Genomic DNA, 22,657 nt, shown 5'->3' with positions numbered 1-22,657 from the left:
GTAGAATCACTCCCTTTCTGGAGCCCTAGAAGAACAGAACTCAATGGGGGTCACAAACCCGTGTGGTTCCTTCACCAACAAGTCGAAAAAAATGAAGCCATGATTAATCTGAGCAGCATCTTGTTGAGAGAGATTCAGCTGGCTGCTTTTCCTCTCGTAAGTCCTCAACTAGAGTCTAAATGGACCCCATTTGAATGCAAACTGGTGCAGCCACTTTGGAAAACAGTATGGAGATTCCTCAAAAAAACTAAAAATAGAACTACCCTATGACCCAGCAATTGAACTACTAGGCATTTATCCATGGGATACAGGTGTGCTGTTTCGAAGGGACACATGCACCCCCATGTTTATAGCAGCACTATCAACAATGGCCAAAGTACAGAAAGAGCCCAAATGTCCATCAACGGATGAATGGATAAAGAAGATGTGGTATATATATATACAATGGAGTATTACTCGGCAATCAAAAAGAATGAAATCTTGCCATTTGCAACTACATGGATGGAACTGGAGGGTATTATGCTAAGTGAAATTAGTCAGAGAAAGACAAAAATCACATGACTTCACTCATATGAGGACTTTAAGAGACAAAACAGACGAACATAAGGGAAGGGAAGCAAAAATAATATAAAAGCAGGGAGGGGGACAAAACCTAAGAGACTCTTAAATATGGAGAACAGACAGAGGGTTGCTGGAGCGGTTGTAGGAGGGGGGATGGGCTAAATGGGTAAGGGGAATTAAGGAATCTACTCCTGAATCATTGTTGCACTATACGCTAACTTAGATGTAAAATAAATAAATAAATGGGCCCCATTTGCAGGAGGATGGAGATAAAACAATGGGGATAATGATGATAAGCACGATTGACCACCACTGAACAAAAATAATATTTGCCGACACCTACACAGCTATTCTTATGTGCCCAGACACTGTTTTAAGCCCTCCTCCTATATCCACTCATTTAATCCTAACAACAACCATATGTGGTAGGTTGTTACTATTCCTATTCTGCAGATGAGAAAACTGAGGCACTGAGAAGTTAAGTACATTGTCCGAGGTCACACGGCTAGTAAGTGATAGAGCTCAACCTCAAACCCACGCGGTCTATTTCCAAAGCTCACATTCTTAATCCGCCAGGCAGCAAGTACACAGGGTCCTGGTTTCCCTGTCACTGCACCAAATTAATCTTTGCCATCCCTGAAAACATCATTTTCAAGCCAACTAAATTTCAGAGAGATTGCAGAGAAAATTCCTTCCTGCAAGTGTAGACACAGGGGTAATAATGATGGAGGGGAGCAGACGTAAGGATCTCACCGGAGAAGCTCTGTCAGGAAGGGAGGTTTTTATTTCTGTCATTCTTAGATGAGCTCCTGATTTAAGAACACTTGTCAGGTGTGCTGGGAAGACCTGATTCTCAGGGGGAAGGCCAAGGAGCAGACCTCATTATCAAGCCCTGTGAGTAGCCAGTCCCCAAAAGGAGTCCTTTGTCTTCGCTCGAGGGCTAAGTTAGCTGTGAGTCAGAGAAAGAAACCTATTTCCTAATGACTCAGGCCACTTCAGAAAATCACTTTCCCTGATAAGGGTCTCTACACGGACAAGACTCTAGTAAAAATTTCTCACATTCTTTCCTTCAGTGAGAGAAAGGCTAAAGTTTTGTGTGGACATGTGGTAAAAATTCATAAAAAACACCCTTCGGGCTATAGTGAGAAGGGACTCATTCTGCATTCTTTCTTCTCAGATTTAAAAAGAAAAAGAGAGAGAGAGAGAGAGAGAGAGAGAGAAACTATTCCTTCAGGGGAACCCAATGTATCGTTTCCAAGAGATCAGGTCACTGGCATCTCAATGCTAAATGAATTCCCTCCTCCGGGTTCCTTTGTGTCCCAGACAGAGAAAACAGGCTTTGGAAGTAAAGGTGTGAGTCAGCTTGCCCAGACTGGCTTTGCTTGTATAATAGAGTGAATGAATCTACAGTCCGAAAGGTAAAAGGAATTTGGGGAAGCAGAGATAACACTGAACAACAGAAACAACAAATATTTATTGGGCCACAATCATGTGCTATCCATAATTCTATGCATTTGGGAAGAAGAGTGAAGAAAATAGTCTCTGTTCTCCTAGAGCTTGCTCTGGGGAGCACACAATAAACAGATCCACATGAGAGGTCTGGTGGTATTATGGGCTGTGGAAAACCTAAGAATGTATAATAAGGGGACTGGACAGAGCAGTGAGATGTGGATGACGATTTGCACTGCATGGTTAGATAAAATGTCTGATAAAGGGACATTTAAACAGAGAGAGAGGTGAAGAAAACCAGGGAGCAATCTATGTGGACACTTGGAGGAAGAACATTCCAGGCAGAGAAAAGAGCAAATGCAAAGGCCCTGAGGTAGCACCATGCCTGCAAGGACCACACGGTCTGGAGCCAAAGAGTGAGGGGGAAAAGTAATGTCGTGGCATTTGGACAAGCAGAATGGAGGGCACTATCCTAATGCTTCTCAAGCTCCCCTAGGTGCACCACCCCCCACCCCACCCCTCCGCCGATTCACATACTCTGCCGCAGTTCTTGCCTCTGCCCTGGATGAAATCAAAGTAGGTCCCTTAATATCTCAGGCCACATGCAGGATTTTTAAAAAGATCTTACCCACGCTACACCTCCAGACAATCAGTTTAGTCATTAATATGAATGTAATACTAAGTAATGCTTAAGTTTAAAGTTTCACCCCCCACCCCAGGCCTAACTGCTGCAACGGAGAAGGAGGCATGACTAGATTCTCTCTTTCTCTGCCTTGTGTCTCTACCCACCTTCCACTTAGCTGCCAATGACAGTACCTTCAGATCCAGAGTTGAAGTGGGTACAGAGAGGAAAGGTAAGAGGACAGAAGGGCCTTACAGCGGATTCTGTTGTAAGTTGGCATCCAGGTTCCTTGGGTTTGGCAGGCATGTGCAGGTGTTTCTTGTTTGCAGGGGGCACTTCTGTGGGTTCTTGGGAGATGCTACCAGTTTGTTGGGAACGCCTCAGCCGCGGTGCCCCAGATGCCACTGCATACGGATCTGCTCTGGCCAGGGGCGGGCGGGGGAGGGGGTTGTGTTACAGCTCCTTGCTCAGCCTCTGAAAAAACGGCAGTCTATCTCCTATGATTTCCCCTGTGGCCTCCTCAGCCCTCCGTGTACCTGGCTTGGGCAGGACCTGAAGTGACCCCAGGCTGACTCTGGTACAGGGTCTGCTTTGCCACAAGCTATTCTCTCTCCGGTAGATGTAGATGTCTCAATCATGAGCCAGACACCCGTCCACTGCACCCCCAAGACCAGTCGGTCATTTTAAATGGGGCTACAGGACATCCAAGATGGACTTCCAAAGGAGGTGACCAAGAGCCGGGATGTGTGGCCGACTGCCTCCCTCCAGACTACTACCAGAGTTATAGGAGCCGAGTGGGAAGCTGGAGACCAGAGAGCAGGAACGGCTGTAGGAGAAGTTATTGGCATTTCCTCCCCTCCTCCCCGTCTCCAGATGCAGGAGGGGAGCAGGGCGTGTCCCCACCCCCATCACTTCAGACAGCAGGAAGAGGACCGTCAGGGAGACCACTTTGGAACATGCAATGAGTTCTCATGTAGTCTCCAGTCTCCGCTGAAGCTAAGACAAAGGGTCATCCGATTTTAACATCTCATTACACAGTCAATTACAATACACTCAAATGTTTATTTAGATGGGTGTGTTATGCCTGGTTAAACTTAAAAATATGCCTGGTGCATCACTTTACCCTAAATAGCGTTTGTGAGAGAGAGAAAGCTCTGTGTGAGTTCAGGCCCAGATAGGACTCAGAAAAAAAAAAAAATCCCTTGACCTCACAACCAAGACAATTTTATTACACAATGTATGCGTTTTACAGTGTGCATCTTAACTACTGTCAACAGAATATTTCAAAAAACCTGGGACATTACGTGTCAAGGTGAAGAGGAACGTGAAACCCTCCTGCAGGGGTAGAATGAGGCAGTAAGCGGGGATAAAGTGAGGCCTGGGGCGGAATTCTGGTGCTGCCACCTATTCATTCCAACCTTGGACAGCTCCCTAAATTCTCTAAACCTCAATTTCCTACTCTAAAGAGTGGGCATAGTAGGACTTACCTCGTAGGACCGCCACGATAATTAAAGAAGACGGTATGTGTGCGGTGTGGAGCATTCGGTAGGGATTCAACAAATGAAGTTGTTATGATCCCAGTGGGCTCTCAGGTTCGAAAACGTCCCATGAAGAACAACAAAGAAATGAATCCCATCTCATGTAACAGGGCACTAGACAGCTGGGCCAAAATTGTCGGGATGGACACGAAGGACGGTTGGAAGGCTCCATCAGAGCTGAGAATGGTCTGGAGAGGGCCCCTGGAGGGGGACGCCACATGGCTTTGGAGACCTGGGTCTCCTGCTTCAGAATGCCTCCTTCTGCTGGTTCCGCCGATGTCTGGGACTTAAGCCTCCATCACCTCAAATGCCCAGCCGCAGCGACTGCCCTCCTCCACGACCTGCCCTCCCCCCACCTCGAGGAGCCTCTGGTTGCTGGGATTCAAGAATGCGCTTTAACCCACAGCCCCGTGCTTGCCTCTCTGCAGCATGGGAAGACCCAGGACCCTGTTCATCTGAGAGGAACCCACGCGTTACCAGGAGGCCAACGGGAAGATGCTATGGATCTTACAGAATCACCCTCATCTTCCTTCCTACCCCAGCTGGGAGGCGAGGCAAGACCTGAAAATGTTTTTCTGTGCCTCAGAATTGAAGGCAGACCAGAAAGCACAGAGCGTTCAGGCCAGTCGAGGCTCCGGGGATCACAGCTGGACGGATCCAAGCACACAGCTCCACATTCAGAGTGGACAGCCCTTGGCAACCACAAACCTCAGAGCCCAAAGGAGAAAACCCACTGGGAGGAGGCAGCGCTAATCCACAGTGTCAAACACATTAAGTAAAGAAGCTTCTGATGAGAGAAGCTCATCTTCCAAAGCTCCATGAGAATCTTTTAACCGCACACAGTTGCCAGAGTAACTGAAAGGAGCGGTCATGGTCCACCTCGCCTTTCACTGAGGTCCTCAGCCCTTCCCCCAGATTTACTGCCCTTCCATTACGGAAGATAAATAACTCTTGGAAGGAGTTCTTTAGAGCTCATTTGGGGGCATGCCTGCAAACTAGTATTTTTTTCCTACTGGCAATAGAAGATCTAAACTACCACTTTAGAAACGTAATTACTGTTTGCAACCTTACTAGAAATCACTATTGGTCGAAGCCTTTGTGGATGTGGTAAGCATTACCATATGTCAGGTTCTTAACGAGGTACAAAATGATGGTCCGAAACACGCACACCAAAAAAGGCTTTCCCTTTTTGCTTTCCTGACACGCAGAAACACGCCACATGGATCAATGAGCCTAATGGCAGAGGCCTATCTCCGTCATCGAACACAGGGATGACCTCTCTAGTCCCCCACTGCCCACCAGTAAATCTCTCTGCTTCGGGATTTGACCTGACTGTACGTGGTGATCAGAAGCGGTCCTGGGGAAAGTGAGCCTGAGTTGTACACACCTTGGTTATAAAAAATATTTACCTATAATATTTATGGAAAATTCCTAGACTGGAACATCAGTAAACATAACCCTCTTATAAAAAAATCTCAGAAATCACAGTTGCTCAACCCTGGCACTACTGGTATGTCAGGCTAGATAATTCACGGTTGTGAGGCTGTCCCACGTGCTAGAGGGCGTTCAGCAGCATCCCTCGCCCCCACCCTTCTACCCACTAGAAGCAGAGGCCCCACCCCAAGCTGTGACAACCAAAAATGTCTTCAAACACTACCATACCTTTTTGGGGAGGGGGCAAAATCCTCTTGGTTGTGAACCATGGTCTTTTTTTTTTTTTTTAATAGTTATTTATTTTTGAAGGAGAGAGACAGAACATGACCAGGGGAGGGATAGAGAGAGAGACAGAGAGGGAGACATAGATCCGAAGCAGGCTCCAGGCTCCAAGCTCTGTCCAGCACAGAGCCCGACGTGGGGCTCGAGCTCATGAGCCTTGAGATCATGACCTGAGCCAACGCTTAACTGACTGAGCCACCCAGTTGCCCCGTGAACCATGGTCTTAAACATATCGGAAACTCCACAGTGACATTCTCACAGCATCAGCTCAAGGTCACCCACTCCCAGAGCACCCCAGGTGTGCAGGCTGTGTTCTTCCTCCTCAGGTGCTGCCACAGCTTGTGAGATTCTTTGTCACACTTGTTCCCAGAGCCTCCCTCCAGACTGGGATATAGCCTCTCAAACCCCTGCTTGAGGCTACCACAAGACTGGCACCAGAGCCCTTTTCATCTTAAGTGTTTTCATTTTTTACTACTAATCATGTCAGGGAAAGAGATAACTAAAACGAGATGAAAAGGGTTTGGGGGCGCCTAGGTGGCTCAGCTGGCTAAGCATCCAACTCCAGATTTCGGCTCAGGTCATGATTTCACAGTTTGGGAGATGGAGCCCGGCATCGGGCTCTGTGCTAACAGCATAGAGCCTGCCTAGGGTCTCTCTCTCTCTCTGTGCCCCTCCCCACCTCTCTCTCTCCCTCTCTCAAAGTAAATAAACAAACTAAAGAAGGGGAAGTTCGAATCAAAGCTTCAAGAAATAGAAACCAACTCCAACTGACTGGAGTAAAAGGGCCCAGAAACATCTATGTCATGAGCAGGAGACCCAGTCCAGCTGGACCTCCATCACACTGGAAATGGGACCTAGAAAGTGGCCAGAAACCAAGGTGTCTTCTCCCCCTGCTTCTCTCGGGGCCATAGGCTTTCTCTTCTCCTCTCTTTGGCCTTCATCTCTGCATCTTATTCAGGGTCCCAACTCCAAATTCCAAGGGGGATCTTGATTGGCATAGGTTATCTTTTCCTGCCAGACCAGCCGCGTCACTTAATTTTAGCATGTATTATTTCTGTGTCTGACTGTAACATCTGAGACATTCATTTCAGGCGTCTTTTGAGATTAAAGCCCTAGATGTAACCAGGCATTTAAATGTGCAAAGAACTATAGAAATGAGTGGAGTTTTTATTTTATAATAATATATAATAAATCATGGGATTTATTTACAGTAACAGTTACGTGAGAGGTTTGATATAGTCAAAAGAGCATGGGACTAAAATAGAGACCTGGCCTTAGACAAGTCACTACACTGCTCTGAATTATAGGGATAATAATGGTCATTCTACATCAAGAGGTTCTTAGGTGATTCAGATGACAGAATTGTTGAGAAAGCTTCTTACAGACTCTGTCATTGTTATAGTCTTCTGTAGTTACAAAGACAGGTACTTTGAGTTAGGAAAGAATCGGGAATCATTTCTCAGCTACAAGCCCAACTGAAAAGGAAACACATTATCTCAATTGTCAGGTGGTCCAGAGGTGGGCCCCACCTCCAGGCATAAGACAGAGTTCCAGCTCCATTTCTCTGTGATTCACTTGGCTGTCCTCCTCCTTTTTTTTGTGTTGACTTTTTCCTCACACTGACTTGTCTCGTGGTCACAAGATGGCTGCCAGCAGACCAACAAGGGAGGCAACCTCTCTCCCTGAAAAACACAGACTTAAGTCTTTCCATTCTGTGTGTCTGACACAACTCAGGACACAGCCCGCCCTTGAACTAGGCGCTATCGCTTGGAGTGGGCCCCGTGTTGATAGGCTCAAGGCTGGGGTTCTGAAGCAATCGCCAGCAAGGGGGAGAAAGTATATATAACAATCCTTGGCTTAGACTTGGAATCAGGATCCACCCCAGGAGCAGGGATAGAGCAGCTTCCTCTAAGTCACCTGTATGCATTTATTCTTTTTATCAAATTGGGGTTGTGTTAGGAAAGAGGAAGTGGAGAAGAGGTCGCTCTGCTTAGGCAACCATCAGCGTCCTGTCCGCAAAGCCTGCCTCAGAGCACATCTTCAAGTAGCCTGGTATATTCTTAGCAGCCAACATGGAGAAAAGGGAAACTCTCCCCTGCCTCCCATGCCTATTTGGCTTGTACTTTTCTGTTGGTATTTCTTTAAGATAGAAGAAGGGATTGGAAAGAGAAGGAAAATAAGGAAAGGGAGGAAAACTACCATGCTTTCTGGCTCGCTCCTGTGTTCTCTCCCTCCCTCCCTCCCTCTCCCTCTCCTTCACAGAATCCTGGGGGATTGTAATAGTGACTGCTGGTGTCATGGCAACAGGAAATGCAGTGTTTCAGGCCCAGCCCAGAGGAATAGGATCTATGTAAAGGTTTATATGCAGATCGAGGCCACCTCCACATTGAAAAGACCCCTCCTAGGACCAGTCTTCCTTCTTCCAACCTCACTAGATCAACCCACATCCACTGACAAACAGCTGAGGCTTTACATCAGGCAGAGATGGGGAAAGCAAAAGCCTGCACATGTAGCCTCTCCCCATTCAGAGATGTCTGCCCTCGGGGGATTTTTGGCATTTTGGAAATACAGCACAAGCCTCTCATAATTATTAAGCGTTTCCAGATGGACACTGGCTCTTTCTGCCTTGTGGACAAAGAGTACTGTTAGGTGCTCCCCCTTGTAGCATCATAGATCAGACAAACACCAGCACTGCATAAATCTTACACGCCCACTAGGGCAGATTTTCTGCAAGTGAGGGGCTCCAGTAAGCCTCTAGGGGGCTTATTAAAAATGATGAATGCAAAAATAATTTTTAAGTCTTCCATGTCTCCCTGTTGCCTAAAGGATCAATTGCACATTCTTTAGGCATGACATTCAAGGCCAACATGGCCCCTTCTTTCCTCTCTAACAGTCTGATCTCTCGCCCAGCCTCTCAGAGCAGCTCCCAGTTCCTGAAGCTACTCAGTCCCCTGTGTCCTGTCCTCCCCTCGTCACTCATTGTGTTCCGACCTGCCAGTTAAACGAGTTCAAGCCCCTTCCAATCCCCATGCCCCAGGCCTATGTGACCATCCACACTTTTTGCCATCACCGTATCCTTGACAGCAGAGATTCTCACTTCTGGCTGCACAGGGGAGTCACCGGGGGAGCTTTAAAACAATATTGATACCAACTCAGAGCAATTACATCAGAACAGATGAAGGAAGCATACTTATTACAAAACAGTGATTTGCAAATGCAGGGCTCTGGGCTCAGAATGCCTGCTGTGAATTCCAGCTCTTCTTCCGCAGCCTTGTGACCTTGGGCAGAGGACCTCTACAATTAAGGCGGGAAGGAGCCCCCACCTCATGGGGTTGTTGCAAAGATTAAGTGAGCCATTATGGACACTTAGTATGTGCTCAGTCTGTGTTAGTTATGGTGAGGGCACATCAGTCTCCTTCTAGAAGACCCTAGGCAACTTGATGATGGGACCTGCATCTCGCTCCTCTCCGCCTAGCATGGAGCACACAATTTTTTTGGATGATTAAATGGATGCACGAATGAAGATGAATTTTGACTTGAGGAGGTCACAAAGATTTACAAGAAAAGGTGGCCCATGAGCTGAACCTTGAGAGATGGAGAGGCTTGTGTAAGGCAGATGAGGAGCTATTCCAGACAGAGGAATAGCAAGCTCACGGGACGAGACGCTGAGGTGTCGCGTGTAGAGAAAAACCCTCCTCTGACTCCCAGGTGTGCTGGGGTCCGAGGAGAGGGCTACAGACAAGAACTGCAGTGTGATGGCTTGAAATCCCTCACTGAGGAAGCCAGGCTTTTATTCCACAGAGGATGAGGGGACTGTGAAGGAGGATTCTGAGAGGGTGAATGTACACTCGGGGCCCATGCTTCAGGAAGCTGATCCTCCCCAGCTGGGGGGAAGGATGACCCAGAGCAGAAAGCAGAGAGCAAGGAATGGGTTGGGAGATGACGGCAGCTTCTCGTTAAATATCAATGTTATCTATGTTCAATCTTCCAAACAGCCTGTTTCACTAATTTCTGCCTTATTTACATAGGGGCATAGGGTAAGGATTTCAACAGAACAAAACTGTCACACTCACTTCTGTCTCTCATCACCACTTACCGGGTTTTCTTTCAACGTTATTGAAATAAAAAAATATATAGGAAAGTTCTATGGACAATTGTATGCCAACAAATTGGATCACTTAGCTGACGTGGACAAATTCTAGACGCGCAAGGCCTACCAAGACTATGAAGAAATAGTAAATCTGAATAGACCTGTAACTAGTATAGAGATTTAATCAGTAATCAAAAATCGCCTGACAACAAAAAGCCCTGGGTCTGATGGCTTCTCTGGTGAATTCCACCAAACATTTAAAGAAGAACCAATATCAAACCTTCTCAAACTTTTCCCAAAAACTAAAGATAAGGGAATGCTTCTTAAATCATCCTGTAAGGCCAGCGTTACCCAGAGCCCAAATTAGACAAAGGCACCACAGGAGAAGAAAACTACAGTGTCGCCTAACAATACAATATCCCGTATAAATGTGGATGCAAAACTCTTCCACAGAATATTAGGAAATTGAATTCAGAAGCAGATTAAAAGTAATTATACAACATGACCAAGTGGGATTTACTCCTGGAATGGAAAAATGGTTGAACATGCAAAAATCGACTAATGTAATATACCATGTTAATTAAAGGGAGGAAAAAACAAACATCATCTCAAGTGATGCAGAAAAATCATTTGGCAAAATTTAGCACCCTTTCATGATAAAAAATACTCAGCAAACTAGGAATAGAAGGAAACTACCTGAACATAATAAAAACCATATATGAAATCTTATAGCAAACCTCCTGCTCAATGGTGAAAGACTGAAAGTTTCTCCTTAGGGTCAGAAACAAGACAAGGATGCCCATCTGTTTTTACCACTTCTATTCAGCATAGTACTGGAAGTTCTAGCCAGAGGAATTAGGCAAGGAAGGTAAATAAAATTCATCTAAAATGGAAGGAAGAAGTAAAATTATCTGTTTGCAGATTGTATGCTCTTATACGTAGAAAATCCTAAAGATTACACAACCAAATTGTTAGAATGAAAAAATGAATTCAGCCAAATAGGATACAAAGTCAACAGGCAAAAATCACTTGCATCTTTATACATGAACAACGTACAGTCTAAAGAGGAAATTAAGAAAAAAAAAATAAAGAGGAAATTAAGAAAACAATTCCATTTATAATAGCATCAAAAAGAATAAAATACTTGGGAATTAATTTAATCAAGGAGGCTAAAGACTTATACAATGAAAACTACAGAATATTGCTGAAAGAAACTGAAGGAGGCATAAATAAGTAGAAACGTATTCCATATTGATAAACTGGAAGACTTAGTATTTTTTTCATTTTATTATATACATATATATAATACACACACACACACACACACACACATATATATGGGGGGGGGGGGGGTAGAGAGAGGGACAGAGAGAGAGAGAGAATCCCAAGGAGACTGCACACTTAGCACAGAGGCTGATACATAGCTGGATCCCATGACCCTGGGTCATTACCTGAGCCGAAATCAAGAGTCAGATGCTCAACCGACTGAGCCACCCAGGTGCCTCTGGAAGACTTAATACTTTTACAATGTCAATACCAGGGCACCTGGGTGGCTCAGTTAAAAGTCAGTTAAAAGTCAGACACTTGATTTCGGCTCAGGTCACGGTCTCATGGTGGAGCCTACTTAAGATTCTCTCTTTCCCTCTCTTTGCCCCTCCCCCACTTGCATGCATTCGCATGCTCACTCTCTCTCTCTCTCTCTTTCAAAAATAAATAAGTAAAATAAAGTCTATTTTTAAAAAGATCTCAATACTACCTAAAGCAATCTATAGATTCAATACAATACCTATCAAAATTCCAATGATGTTCTTTGCAGAAATTGAAAAACACATCCAAAAATGTATGTGAAATCTCAAGGGACACCAAATAGCGAAAACAGTCTTGAAAAAGAAGAGGAGAGCTGGAGGACACACAGTTCCTGATCTAAAAGTAAAAAAACAAATTACTACAAAGCTGTAGTAATCAAAATAGTGTGGAATTGGCAGAGAAACATACATCGACAGAAACATACATGGAACAGAATAGAGTGCCCAGAAATGAACCCTTACATATATGGTCAAATCATTTTTGACCACGGTGCCAAGACCATTCAATAGGGAAAAGACAGACTCTTAAACAAATGGTGCTGGGAGAAGAGCATATCCACATGCAAAAGAACAAAGCTGTACCCTCACCTAACACCATAAACAAAATTTAACTCGAATGGACCAAAGATCTAAATGTGAGACCTAAAACTGTAAAACTCTAAGGGAAAAACATACGACAAAACCTGCATAACATTGGATTTGGCAATGATTTCTTGGATATGACACCCAAAGGCACAGACAACAAAAGAAAAATAGACAAATTAGTCTTCATGAATATTTAAAAATCTTGTGCATCAAAGGCACTGTCAACAAAGTACAAAAAAATGGGATAAAATATTTGCAAATCATAGCTGATAAGAGATTAATATCCAGAAAGTATACGTGACTCCAAGAATGCAACAAGAAAACAACCTGCTAAAAAGCCAGGCACAGGACTTGAATAGACATTTCTTCACAGAAGATCTCCAAGTGGCCAACAAGCACACAAGCAGTTGGGTCAACATCCCTAACCATTAGGGAAACGCAAATCAAAGCTGCAACGAGATGCCACTTCACACCCATTAGAACGGGTACCATCTAAAGAAACTGAAAATAACAAGGTTGGTGACAACATGCAGATGCTGGACCCCTTGAGCGCTGTTAATGGCCACGTAAAATGGTGCAGCCATTCCAAAAACAGTATGGTGGTTCCTCAAAACACAAGACCATAAAACTACCATATGATCCAGTGATTTCCCTTGGAGGTATAAACAAAAGAACTGAAAGCAGGGTCTCTAAGAGATACCTGTACATCCACGATCATGGCAGCATTTTTCACGATAACCAAAGTGTAGAAGCAACCCAAGAGTTCACGAACAGGTGAAAGGATAAGTAAAATGTGGTTTATACATACAATGCAATATCACCCAGCACCAAAAAGAAAGAAATTCTGAGACAGGCTACAACGTGGATGAACCCTGAAAACATCATACTATTTGAAATGAGCCGGTCACAAAAAGACAAATACCGTATGATTCACTTAAATGAAGTACTTAGTCAAAATCCTTGAGGCAGAATGCTGGTTGCCAGGGACTTGGGAGTAGGGGGAGATGGGGAGTTTTTGTTTAATGGGCGTAGAATTTCAGTTTTACAAGACAAAGAGAGTTCTGGAAATCGATGGCGGTGATGATTGTACGTTATGAATGTGTCAACACTAACCTCTTACAAAACAGTTAAGATAGTAAATTTTACATTTGTGCATTTTAGCACAATTTTTAAATTGGAGGAAAAAAACCTGAAGAACCGTATAAATATAAGGTGATGTTATTATTTATTACCAACGCACTCTTTTCTAAATCCAGGCAACGAGAGGTCTAATTAAGTTGGCTGGCTACTCCACTTACGTTAGTGTGTATTTTTATTTCACAATCCAGCTTCATTTGCCTCACCAGAACTTCATGTTCAGGACCCCATATTCCATCTCATGGCACAATCCATAAATTCATGAATCAGTAACACATTCTTTTGGAAACTCCAGTTGTCTGGGTTTTGTTCAAACCCTGGTGAGCACATGAGGATTCAGGGCTCCAACATTACTGTGCACCACACAGTTTCGTGGCACTGGACACTCTACAAGTATTGCTTAACAGCGGTGGCAGCCATCCTCACTTCCGGCCTCTGGAATGGCTAAGAGAGGGTTAGAGATTTTTCAACACACATTTCAAAAAGGCACATTTATACTTTCAGTATATGAGTGAATGGGCCAAACAAGGAGAGAAATTGAAGTGGTAAGAAAGAGGCCTCAAAACATTGATTCCAAGAGACCAGAGTGATTCTAGTCCATGATGAATGAGTCAGCATTTGGGTGATAACTCCTACAGGATTAGAGTGTTTCCTGGAATCCTGTTTGTTTTCATCCACCCGTCCCAGCACGTAAAGGTCAGGTCCATCATGTCTCCTCAAGTTGTAAGACACAGATCTGAGAGCATTTCTCTCTGCAATCCATCTTCAGTTTGCTGACGATCAATAATGCTTATTGAGATATAAATCACATGCCATAAGATAACCCTTGAAAGTGTACAATTCACTAGTTTTTCGTGTATTCACAAGATTGTTGGTTTTCTTTTTTTATTTCCCAGGGAAAGGAGAAAGCCCCAGCTACTCACTCATTAATCCAACATGTATTTATCAGGCACATAAAAAAAAAATCGAGTAAAAAATCCTTGCCCTCATGGAGCTTGCATTCTAGTGGAGAACACAAACAGTAAACAAGTAAAATAAATAAAGTATGTCAGTGGCAATAGTAACATGAAAAAAAAAAATAGTGGGAAAAGGATAGGGTGTACCAGTTGGTGGTGGGTGGCAGAGGTTATGTTGGGTGGTAAGGGGATGTCCCAAGAGAAGGTAACATTTAAGCAAAGACTTGAAAGAAATGAGGCAGTAAATCATGTTCTGATCTTGGGGGAGGGGCATCCAGGTAGAGGAAACAGACCATAAGATGAGAAGTGTGTGCTAGAAACAGCCAGGAGGCCATTGTACTCAGAGCTTAACGACTAAGGGAGAAAACGGGGAGCAATGAGGTCAGGGGGGGCCAATGGTGCAAAATCACATAGGGTTGTAAGCCACTTGTCAAGACTTGGGCTTTGATTCGGAGTAACATGGGGAGCCACTTCAGAGTTCTGATTGCTGTGAGGATTGTGGAGTCAGAGGAAGAAGGAACTAGCTCAGTAAGGAGGCTGATTGCGATAACCAGGTGACAGGAGGCATGGCCTGGAGCAGATGGCAGTAGTAAAGGTGATAAGACATGGTCAGATTCTGGATACATTACGAATATAGAGCCAACAGCCTTGGCTGATAGGTAAGATGTGGAGAAAGAGAAGCAGAAATCAAGGGTGACCTGATAAAATCTGCAAAGCTGAACAGTAACAGCCAACTGGTGGGGCTGGGTTAGGTCGGTACAGTAGGGTAGCTTGATATACTGCATTTATTCCATAAAAAGTTAACGGTTTCGTCCTGAAAACATACATGTTAAGTGGCTCCGGAGCTTCTCAGAGTCAAAATAGTAAAAGACGAAAAAAATTTTTTAATTGCTATCACCCTATTTCCAAAACATAACCCAGCTATTTAAGCATCAAATTGCCAAACTGACTGTATGTATGATTTTATTTCTATTTTGAAGCTAAGAGCCGTTATCTGCCTATTATGTAAACAGTAGTCAACAACTTTTACTGGGAAATTTAACACATTGCAATTGTTGCTGGAAATTAGCAAAATAATCCGTTCTGTTTGAGGTTACTCTTGCTGCCTAATTTAATTGTCTGTAATAAAATCTTTCATATACTAAAAAGTTTTATTTAAGTTAATTGCATCAGGTACTTGTATTACCACCTCAACCATAATTTGATAATTGCTTTTTGTTAATAAAATCTGCATAGTACTGAATCTAAATATTGGGTATAAGCTTGCACTGGACCTAGCTAGTACCAGATGGTGTTTCCAATTCCCTACTTTGGTGGCTTCGTCATCAGCCATGGAATTTTTACAGAGAAATCAACAAACGCTACAAGTCAGGGGCTTTCCCTGTCTCCCTGCCCCAGAGAATAACACCACTGGGGATAGCAGAGTGCAGGGTATGAATGCCAGATTTAGGCCACACAGCAATAGCACTGGGCAGAGAGCCATGCACCCCAGAAGACAGGGGTGCTTTATCATTGACATTGCTTAGAATTGCTAGCTTATAAAGGTAATAAAAAGCAGACCAACCTTAAGCCTTTAAACTCTTTCAGACAATGTTCTTCCTCACTGCCTGTGCCCAGGGCAGATCCATCCTACCTACTCTACCTCCATTCCGGTCCTACTGACCACCCTGGTCACCAGGGATGTGACATTTAACCTTTCTAAGCCTTACTTTCCTGAAGGCATCATAAAATCTGCCACACTGGCTTATCGTGAAGATTTGAGGCAACAGAGTATGTGCTCCATGTGATGAGTAATGGTAGTATGAACAAACCTTTTAGAGTTTCCTCATAGCCTCAAGAGCTGGAGGAAACCCCATACAGATCGATAGCATCACTATGCTAACCTCTGAGCTCCTGTCAGTGCTGTTCCTCCCCCAAGTGACCTTGGGGTCACTTCTCCCTATTTCTGCATGTCCAAACTGTTTGTCTTTCAAAGTTGATCAAATGCTACCACCTCTAGGAGGCTTTCGCTTATCCCCATGGCTGTCATTATCTCTCCTTTCTCTAAAATTCCCTGGCCTCCTGGGGAATCTCTGACAGTATCCCAGACCTACTGGATTAGAATCTGCGTCTTAACAAAATCTCAGGTAATTCCTATGCATGTAAGATTTAGCAAGTCTTGCTCTAAACCACGGGTCCTCAAATTTGTCAGCACATTGAAATTACCTGGGGAGTTCTTAAAAACACAATGCTAGATCCCACCTTAAGAGATTTTGATTCAATTAGTCTGAGGTGCAGCCCGGACATCAGGGCCTCTTAAAACTCGCAGACGATACTAATATGCAGCAAAGTTTGAGAGCCACTGGTCTACACACGCCTCTTCTATTCCCTTATGGAGCCTGGCACACTTACTAATGTTATGGTTATTTATATCTACACGTGTCTTCCCACTTCTTTTAAAATATAAGTCTTTTAAGAACAAGAAACCTTTATTAGCTCCATTTCCATCACTTCCTCCCTAATAATACCTAGCCATATAATGGGAATTTAATCAATATTTATTGAATGAGGAATGCATTGTTTACTTGTAATCCAAAAATGTTCTCTCAATATCATAAGTGTAGCTTTTGTCCTAATTTAAAGGCTGGTTGAGCACCTTCCCAAAATTATGGAGTTACTTTGTCTTCGGTTCTAAGTAGAGACCAAACCTGTGAAGAATAGGGACTAGTGGCCAGCATGGGTTCTGGGGACCAGTGAGGCTGGCCACTGCCATCTCTGTGGGCTCCTTAGAGCAAGCTGCCACTTAGAATCCTGAGACTCCAGGGAGCGATGCAAAACGAGGCAGCCCTCCCCACCCCGCTCCCCCACTCCATGCGTCCAATTTCAGAACTCTTGGCTGAAATGTGACGGTGTTATTGTTTCTTCCTCTCCAGGGTGCCATTTTGATTTTTATGGGGATTGTTGTCCTCACTATGAAGGCATCTGTTATTGAAATGTTCCTTGGTAAGTACTTTTATATGTGTATCTGGATACACTTTTAACATTTTCCTAAAGTCCAAAGAATCTTGCCAAGAAAAGGTTTAAACCAAGACAGTGCGTGTAAACAGTACAGTGTATCTTTTTATGATACATAGTTTGGAGGGAAGTTTCAGTGAGAATGTTAACTGTGGATGGAATTCAGGATGTAAGTGTGTATATATTTTTGTATAAGGCAAATGTATGTATTACATGTTTGTACATATTACGCACATCTATATGCACATATCTGTGCATTCTTCAGCAACTAGCCAACATTGCAGATAGAGCACATTTACGGATTCTGAATTTGGGAACATTCTTGTTTCTTATTCCTCAAAAAAAAAAAAAAAATTATTATCACTGACATGACCTTACTTGTAACCACTGGTGACCCATACTTTTAGAGATGAAACCCTTACCCATTATCAGCAGGGAACACAATTTTGGGCAGGCTCTGTAGGAGCAGCAGCTCGCCCAGAAGAGAGAAGAGGGTTGACGGGTTTAGCTTTAAGCCCAAGGGTAATCTTCTAGTAATTTCAACCCCACTGCACCCCAACCATGTTGGATAGAGTGACCCCCACGGATGGCTGTGATACTAATGCCAGGGAAGTGTGCAAAGCCCTTTCAGGCAGTCTATCTGTTCACTAGGGCTGCACAACACAATACCACAAACCGGGGGTGGGAGTGGGGGTGGGGGTGGGGGGTGCTTCAAATGGCAAGATTTTATTCGCTCACTGTCCTGAAAGCTAGAAGTCCAAACTCAGAGTGTCAGCAGGCTTGGTTTCTTCAGAGGGCTGTGGTGGAGAGTCTGTTCCGTGCCTCTCTCTCAGCTTCTGGTTGTTTGCGGGCCATCTTTGGCACTTCTTAACGTCACACCCCTCTGTGTGTGCATCTGTGTGTGCGCCCAAATTTCCCCCTTCTTATAACACTTATAATCCAACATATTGGATTAGAGGCCCAACCTAGTCCAGTAGGACCGCATCAGAACTTAAATCATTACATCTGCAAGCAGCCTATTTCAAAATGAGGTCATATTCGGTATTGGGGGCTGGGACTTCAACATATGAATCTAGGATGGACAAAATTAAACCCATAACATCGTCTCAATGTTCAAGGTCTGTGCAGAGGGCGTCTACGCAGCAGAGCTGGTAAATGGAAGAGAAAGAGGTAACACAGCTGAGAAGGCAAGAGGGCTTTCACCTGGTGGAAGGAGACTAGACTGGGAGTCGGAGGGTTCACATGGGTTCTGGTCCAGACTCCCCCACCAACCTGCTGAAGGATAGTCACCTGGGAAACTCGGGCTCCTTCACTTGGACCTTGTCCTTTGAGAGGCTGCCCCCTCCCACAATCACTCGCCTGTTAGCAGGTTTCTTATTTAGGGCAGGTAGAGAGTCAGAAATAAGAAGGCTTTAGTGACTGTAAAACAAACAAAACAAGCAAACCCTGAGGCCATTTCATACTCAGCATGTCCCCTGCATCACAGAACCAAGAAGGAAGACTTGACTGTCCTTCCTGGTCCCAGCCTGACTCAGCCTGCCTTTCTGCAAAACTCTCTCCCCTCAGGGCTACTCATTCAGAAAGTGACAAATCGAAGTAGACAAAGGAGACTCCTGTCACAAAATCCTCTCTCTGTGTCCTCACACGTCTGCCTCCCTGGCATCTCTCTTGTTCATCTGCTGGTCTCCATCCCAGGACCATTTCCCTGTCATGCTCCTTGGTACCCATGACAGCCTCCCTGCCCCAAATCCTGACCCCTCTAACTCCTTCTCGACCATACCCCAATCTCTCTAAAGCCCATGTCTGATCACCACTCTTGAGTTAAACTCCTCAGTATTTCCCCCTTTGTCTTTGAGATGGGGTCCATATCAATTAAAGTGCCTTGCTTGTTGGGCACTTTGTTGTCTTCTGTGCTCCTTGCTCCCCACGGAGTCCACTCTGGGTTCCAGGGACCTGAAAAGTACTGACTTTCTCATTCCCCTGAGACTCACATCATTTCTCCCCTCCAGGCCTTTGACCATGCTGTTCCCCTTCCTGGAATGTTCTTCCTCTTGCCTCCATACCTCCCCAAGCCCTACTGGTCCTCAGAAAGCTTCCCTCAGCCCCTCATCTGATCAGGCCATCTTTCTAAGTGTCCCACTGCACCCTGTATTGATTCTCATCATAGCTGCGTGGCATTTGCCTTGCCACTGGCCCAGGTCCCCCAAAGCTGTGAACTCATTGAGGGCAAGAGCTGGTGCATTGCCAGTGCTTGACACATCCCACAGGCACTCAAGAATAACCGTGAAATAAATTGTTCTCCTTAGGGAGGCTGGATTTCTAAGGTATCAGAGTCCAACTCTGTACCCAATTCTGATGTGTGGGTTTTTTCACCACACGAAGTGATTCCCCAACACCAGCTGAATGTCCTGTAATTTAACTCAATTCTGACTCTACCTACCTGAAGACGGCGTCAAACTCAACAACGGCACCTATGGGGAGCAAGTGGTATACATGGGCTAAGACAGTAGCCACCAAACTTGCGTTCCGGTTCCAACTTCTGCCCCCAAATAACTGCCGCTTTAGCCAAGGTGTTAACCCTGAACTTTGTTTCTTTTTTTATAAAATAAAAGGATAACCTGCAAAGCTCCTCCCAGCTTTAATATTCGTGATCTGAAGCATAACTGTATGATTTATATGATTGTAGAGAGTAAGTTGTCCTGTCTTTGCTATGAAGCTCTGATTTATTTAATGCCAGATGTTTCATTGAGAACATAATCCCAAATTAAAGCATGGGGGAAATTTGAACTGCTTTCAAATGACCTGCCTCGTAAATCAGTTTTCAGGAAGGCATTGTGGACACTTAAAGAGAACCAGAGCTGGATAGTGTTTAAAGAGGTAAAAACAGATTGTAATCAGGAACTATTGCAGTAGAGGACACCGCACTATAGAACTGGGCTCAAATCCAAATACAACAAGGAACATGGAGATTTCTATCCAAGCAGCAAGTCGCATGGGTCAGTGGATGGAAATTACTGAGTGAAGACATCAAGGGTGGGGGGTTCTTGCTAAAGGCAGACCAGGGCGATCAGGTATCAAGGGTGGAGAATTCTCTCTAAACAGGATTCTTGCTAAAACCGAGTGATGCAGAATCAACAAGGAGAGACAATGAAGCCCACACTCAAAGGCCAGCTGGGAAGAGGGTCTGGAGGAGTTGAATTAAAGTTTGGTCAAGGAGAGAGTTTTTGTCAACACCACCGGAGTTAGTGTCTTCAGGGGTCCTGAAGGGATCTATCAAAAAGTTTATGGGCTAATACGAGGCACTTCCATAAAAGTTCTGGGCACATAATAAGTTTTCAGTAAGTACTTCCTGATTTGGTCATTGATTAGATGTTCTGGCCCTTCATGTCTTTTCTTGAAAGTAAGTGAATTCTGATTATAATTCATTATTGATAGGGAGAACTGGGACACAAGTGCCTATTAATCATACCAATGATTTTGGAATGGACTTTGCATTATCATAAGCCTATATGATTTCACCATGACCCAATTATAAAATATTTTGTCTTTTTCTAATTGTAAAAGAAACATATCCTATATAAAATATGGAATACATATATGGAATACACTATAAAATGGGGAAAATATAGAAAACAGAAATGATAATTCCATCATTAACATTTTGCTATGTTATTTCTCTCTGCATATATTCTAACTTTGTCAGAATCATTCTGAAGTTTAGAACTGAGCACTTGCCGTTTAATATTCTTTAACACATCATTTGTAATAAATGCTCAGGATACCCCCAATGTTGGGATATTTCCAACATTTCATTATTTCCAGATTGCCATTATATATAATGCTGTAATGGACATTTGTTTACCTCCCTTTTTATCTTCATCTCTCATTATAACTTGGGATATATTCCTAGGGGCATATTTTCTAGGACAAAGAATAGAAATATTTTTAAGGCTACTGACATATATTGCCAAATGGCTTTCCAGAATGACTGTACCTGCTTAGACTTCACCAGCAGTGTACCTAAATGCCATCATCTCAAATCCATGCCAAGATTAAGTATAATCTTGTATTCAATATTTACTGACATGATAAGAGAAACTATCATGTTTGGCTTTACCTTGCATTTCTTGTCATTAATGAGACCGAACATCGTTTTAAGCCAACTCATTTGTATTTATCTATAAGCTATCTGGATGATAATGTATTTAAATTGAATTTTAAAACAATCACACCTCAGCCCTCTCAACTGTACTCATGGCTACTCTAAAGAGGAAGAGAGTGAGAAGTGGGGGGAAATCTTTTCTTTGAAAAAGTAATATCAACAGTTCGTTGGTTTGGTAATTTCAAGCACTACTATCAAAAGGTGAGAACCGTATTCCCTTTATTCAACGTTACTCAAAACTAGAATATTGAATTTTCAACAATTGAAAATTGCAACAAATTTCATAAACCATGATTGCCTTGGAACTTTGGCCTCTAGATTTAACATCCTCGGGTCTTCTAGACACTAATGGCCTCCATAGCCTGGTGACTAGCTACTCCTACAGAAGGGATTGGCTTTCAGACCTGTGGTCCACTTTGTCCTCGGAAGTGAGCATTGGCCATCCATCCCTTATTGGTCATCCATCCCCGTGCTCTGCCTGACTTCCTAAGAAAGGCAACACAAGAGTGATTTTTCTCTTTCCCAAATTCAACAGTCAATTCACCATTTCCAGTGCAGGGAGGGAAGCCTTATATATGAGGAATGAAGACTTGCTCCAGGGCACAAGCACATTTGCAGCCTTATTGACCAGCCCTCCCCTTGAGGAGCGGTTTCTGGAGAGTTTTAATTAACAAGCGTCTAAGCCAAGGAGAGGGCCTCTGCGTTCCATTGAAAATAATGACTTTATTAACCACTGTGGTCAAACTGAGCCCAGTTATGCATGTTTTCAGCCTGGAGGGTCATGGGGGAGCAAATGCGAGTGATGGGGTGGTCTTACCGAAGTATTTATAGTCCTAATGATACAGAGACTTGTAAACCACTCGCCACAGGCACACAGACCTGGGAGGACAGTATTTGGTTTTCCACAAATATTGATACCCAAATGTATTACTTACTATTTCATTTACTCCTTCTACTTGCTTAATTTTCTTCTATATACTTATTTAGTACTTGCTTTTTTTTTTTTTTAAATATTCTAGGGCTCGTTGTTTTCGTGGATAAAATGAAGATGTGTCTTTGCACAGAGTTAAATGACACAGAGACTACTATAAAAATTAGACCTCCAGGACACTCACACCCACCCAAACCCCAGAAGTAAATAACACGTAAAAAATGTCTGCCTTCATTCCACCTGGCTCGACTTCTGGGTCTCATTCAGTTCTCTTTCATGTGTCTGTTCTTGCAGGATATGGTATGTCAACTGTGCAGGCCTCCGCTTAAC

At 43.8% G+C, this 22,657-nt stretch overlaps 1 protein-coding gene across 3 annotated transcripts in view; it reads left to right on the top strand.

Annotated features, from left to right (window-relative positions):
• Positions 1 to 22,657, top strand: part of VIT (vitrin) — a 109,464-nt gene that overhangs the window by 5,478 nt on the left and 81,329 nt on the right. For all 3 annotated transcript variants that reach the window (XM_042933261.1, XM_042933260.1, XM_042933262.1), the window contains exon 2: positions 17,153 to 17,222. In XM_042933261.1, the coding sequence (XP_042789195.1) occupies positions 17,171 to 17,222 (52 nt within the window). In that variant the 5' untranslated portion in view covers positions 17,153 to 17,170. The remainder of the gene's footprint in view (positions 1 to 17,152; positions 17,223 to 22,657) is intronic.

Source organism: Panthera leo, chromosome A3 (assembly GCF_018350215.1).
Source record: "Panthera leo isolate Ple1 chromosome A3, P.leo_Ple1_pat1.1, whole genome shotgun sequence".
Taxonomy (NCBI): Eukaryota; Metazoa; Chordata; class Mammalia; order Carnivora; family Felidae; genus Panthera; species Panthera leo.
The sequence above is the reverse complement of the archived record's forward strand: the minus strand, read 5'-3'. Positions and strand labels throughout refer to the sequence as shown.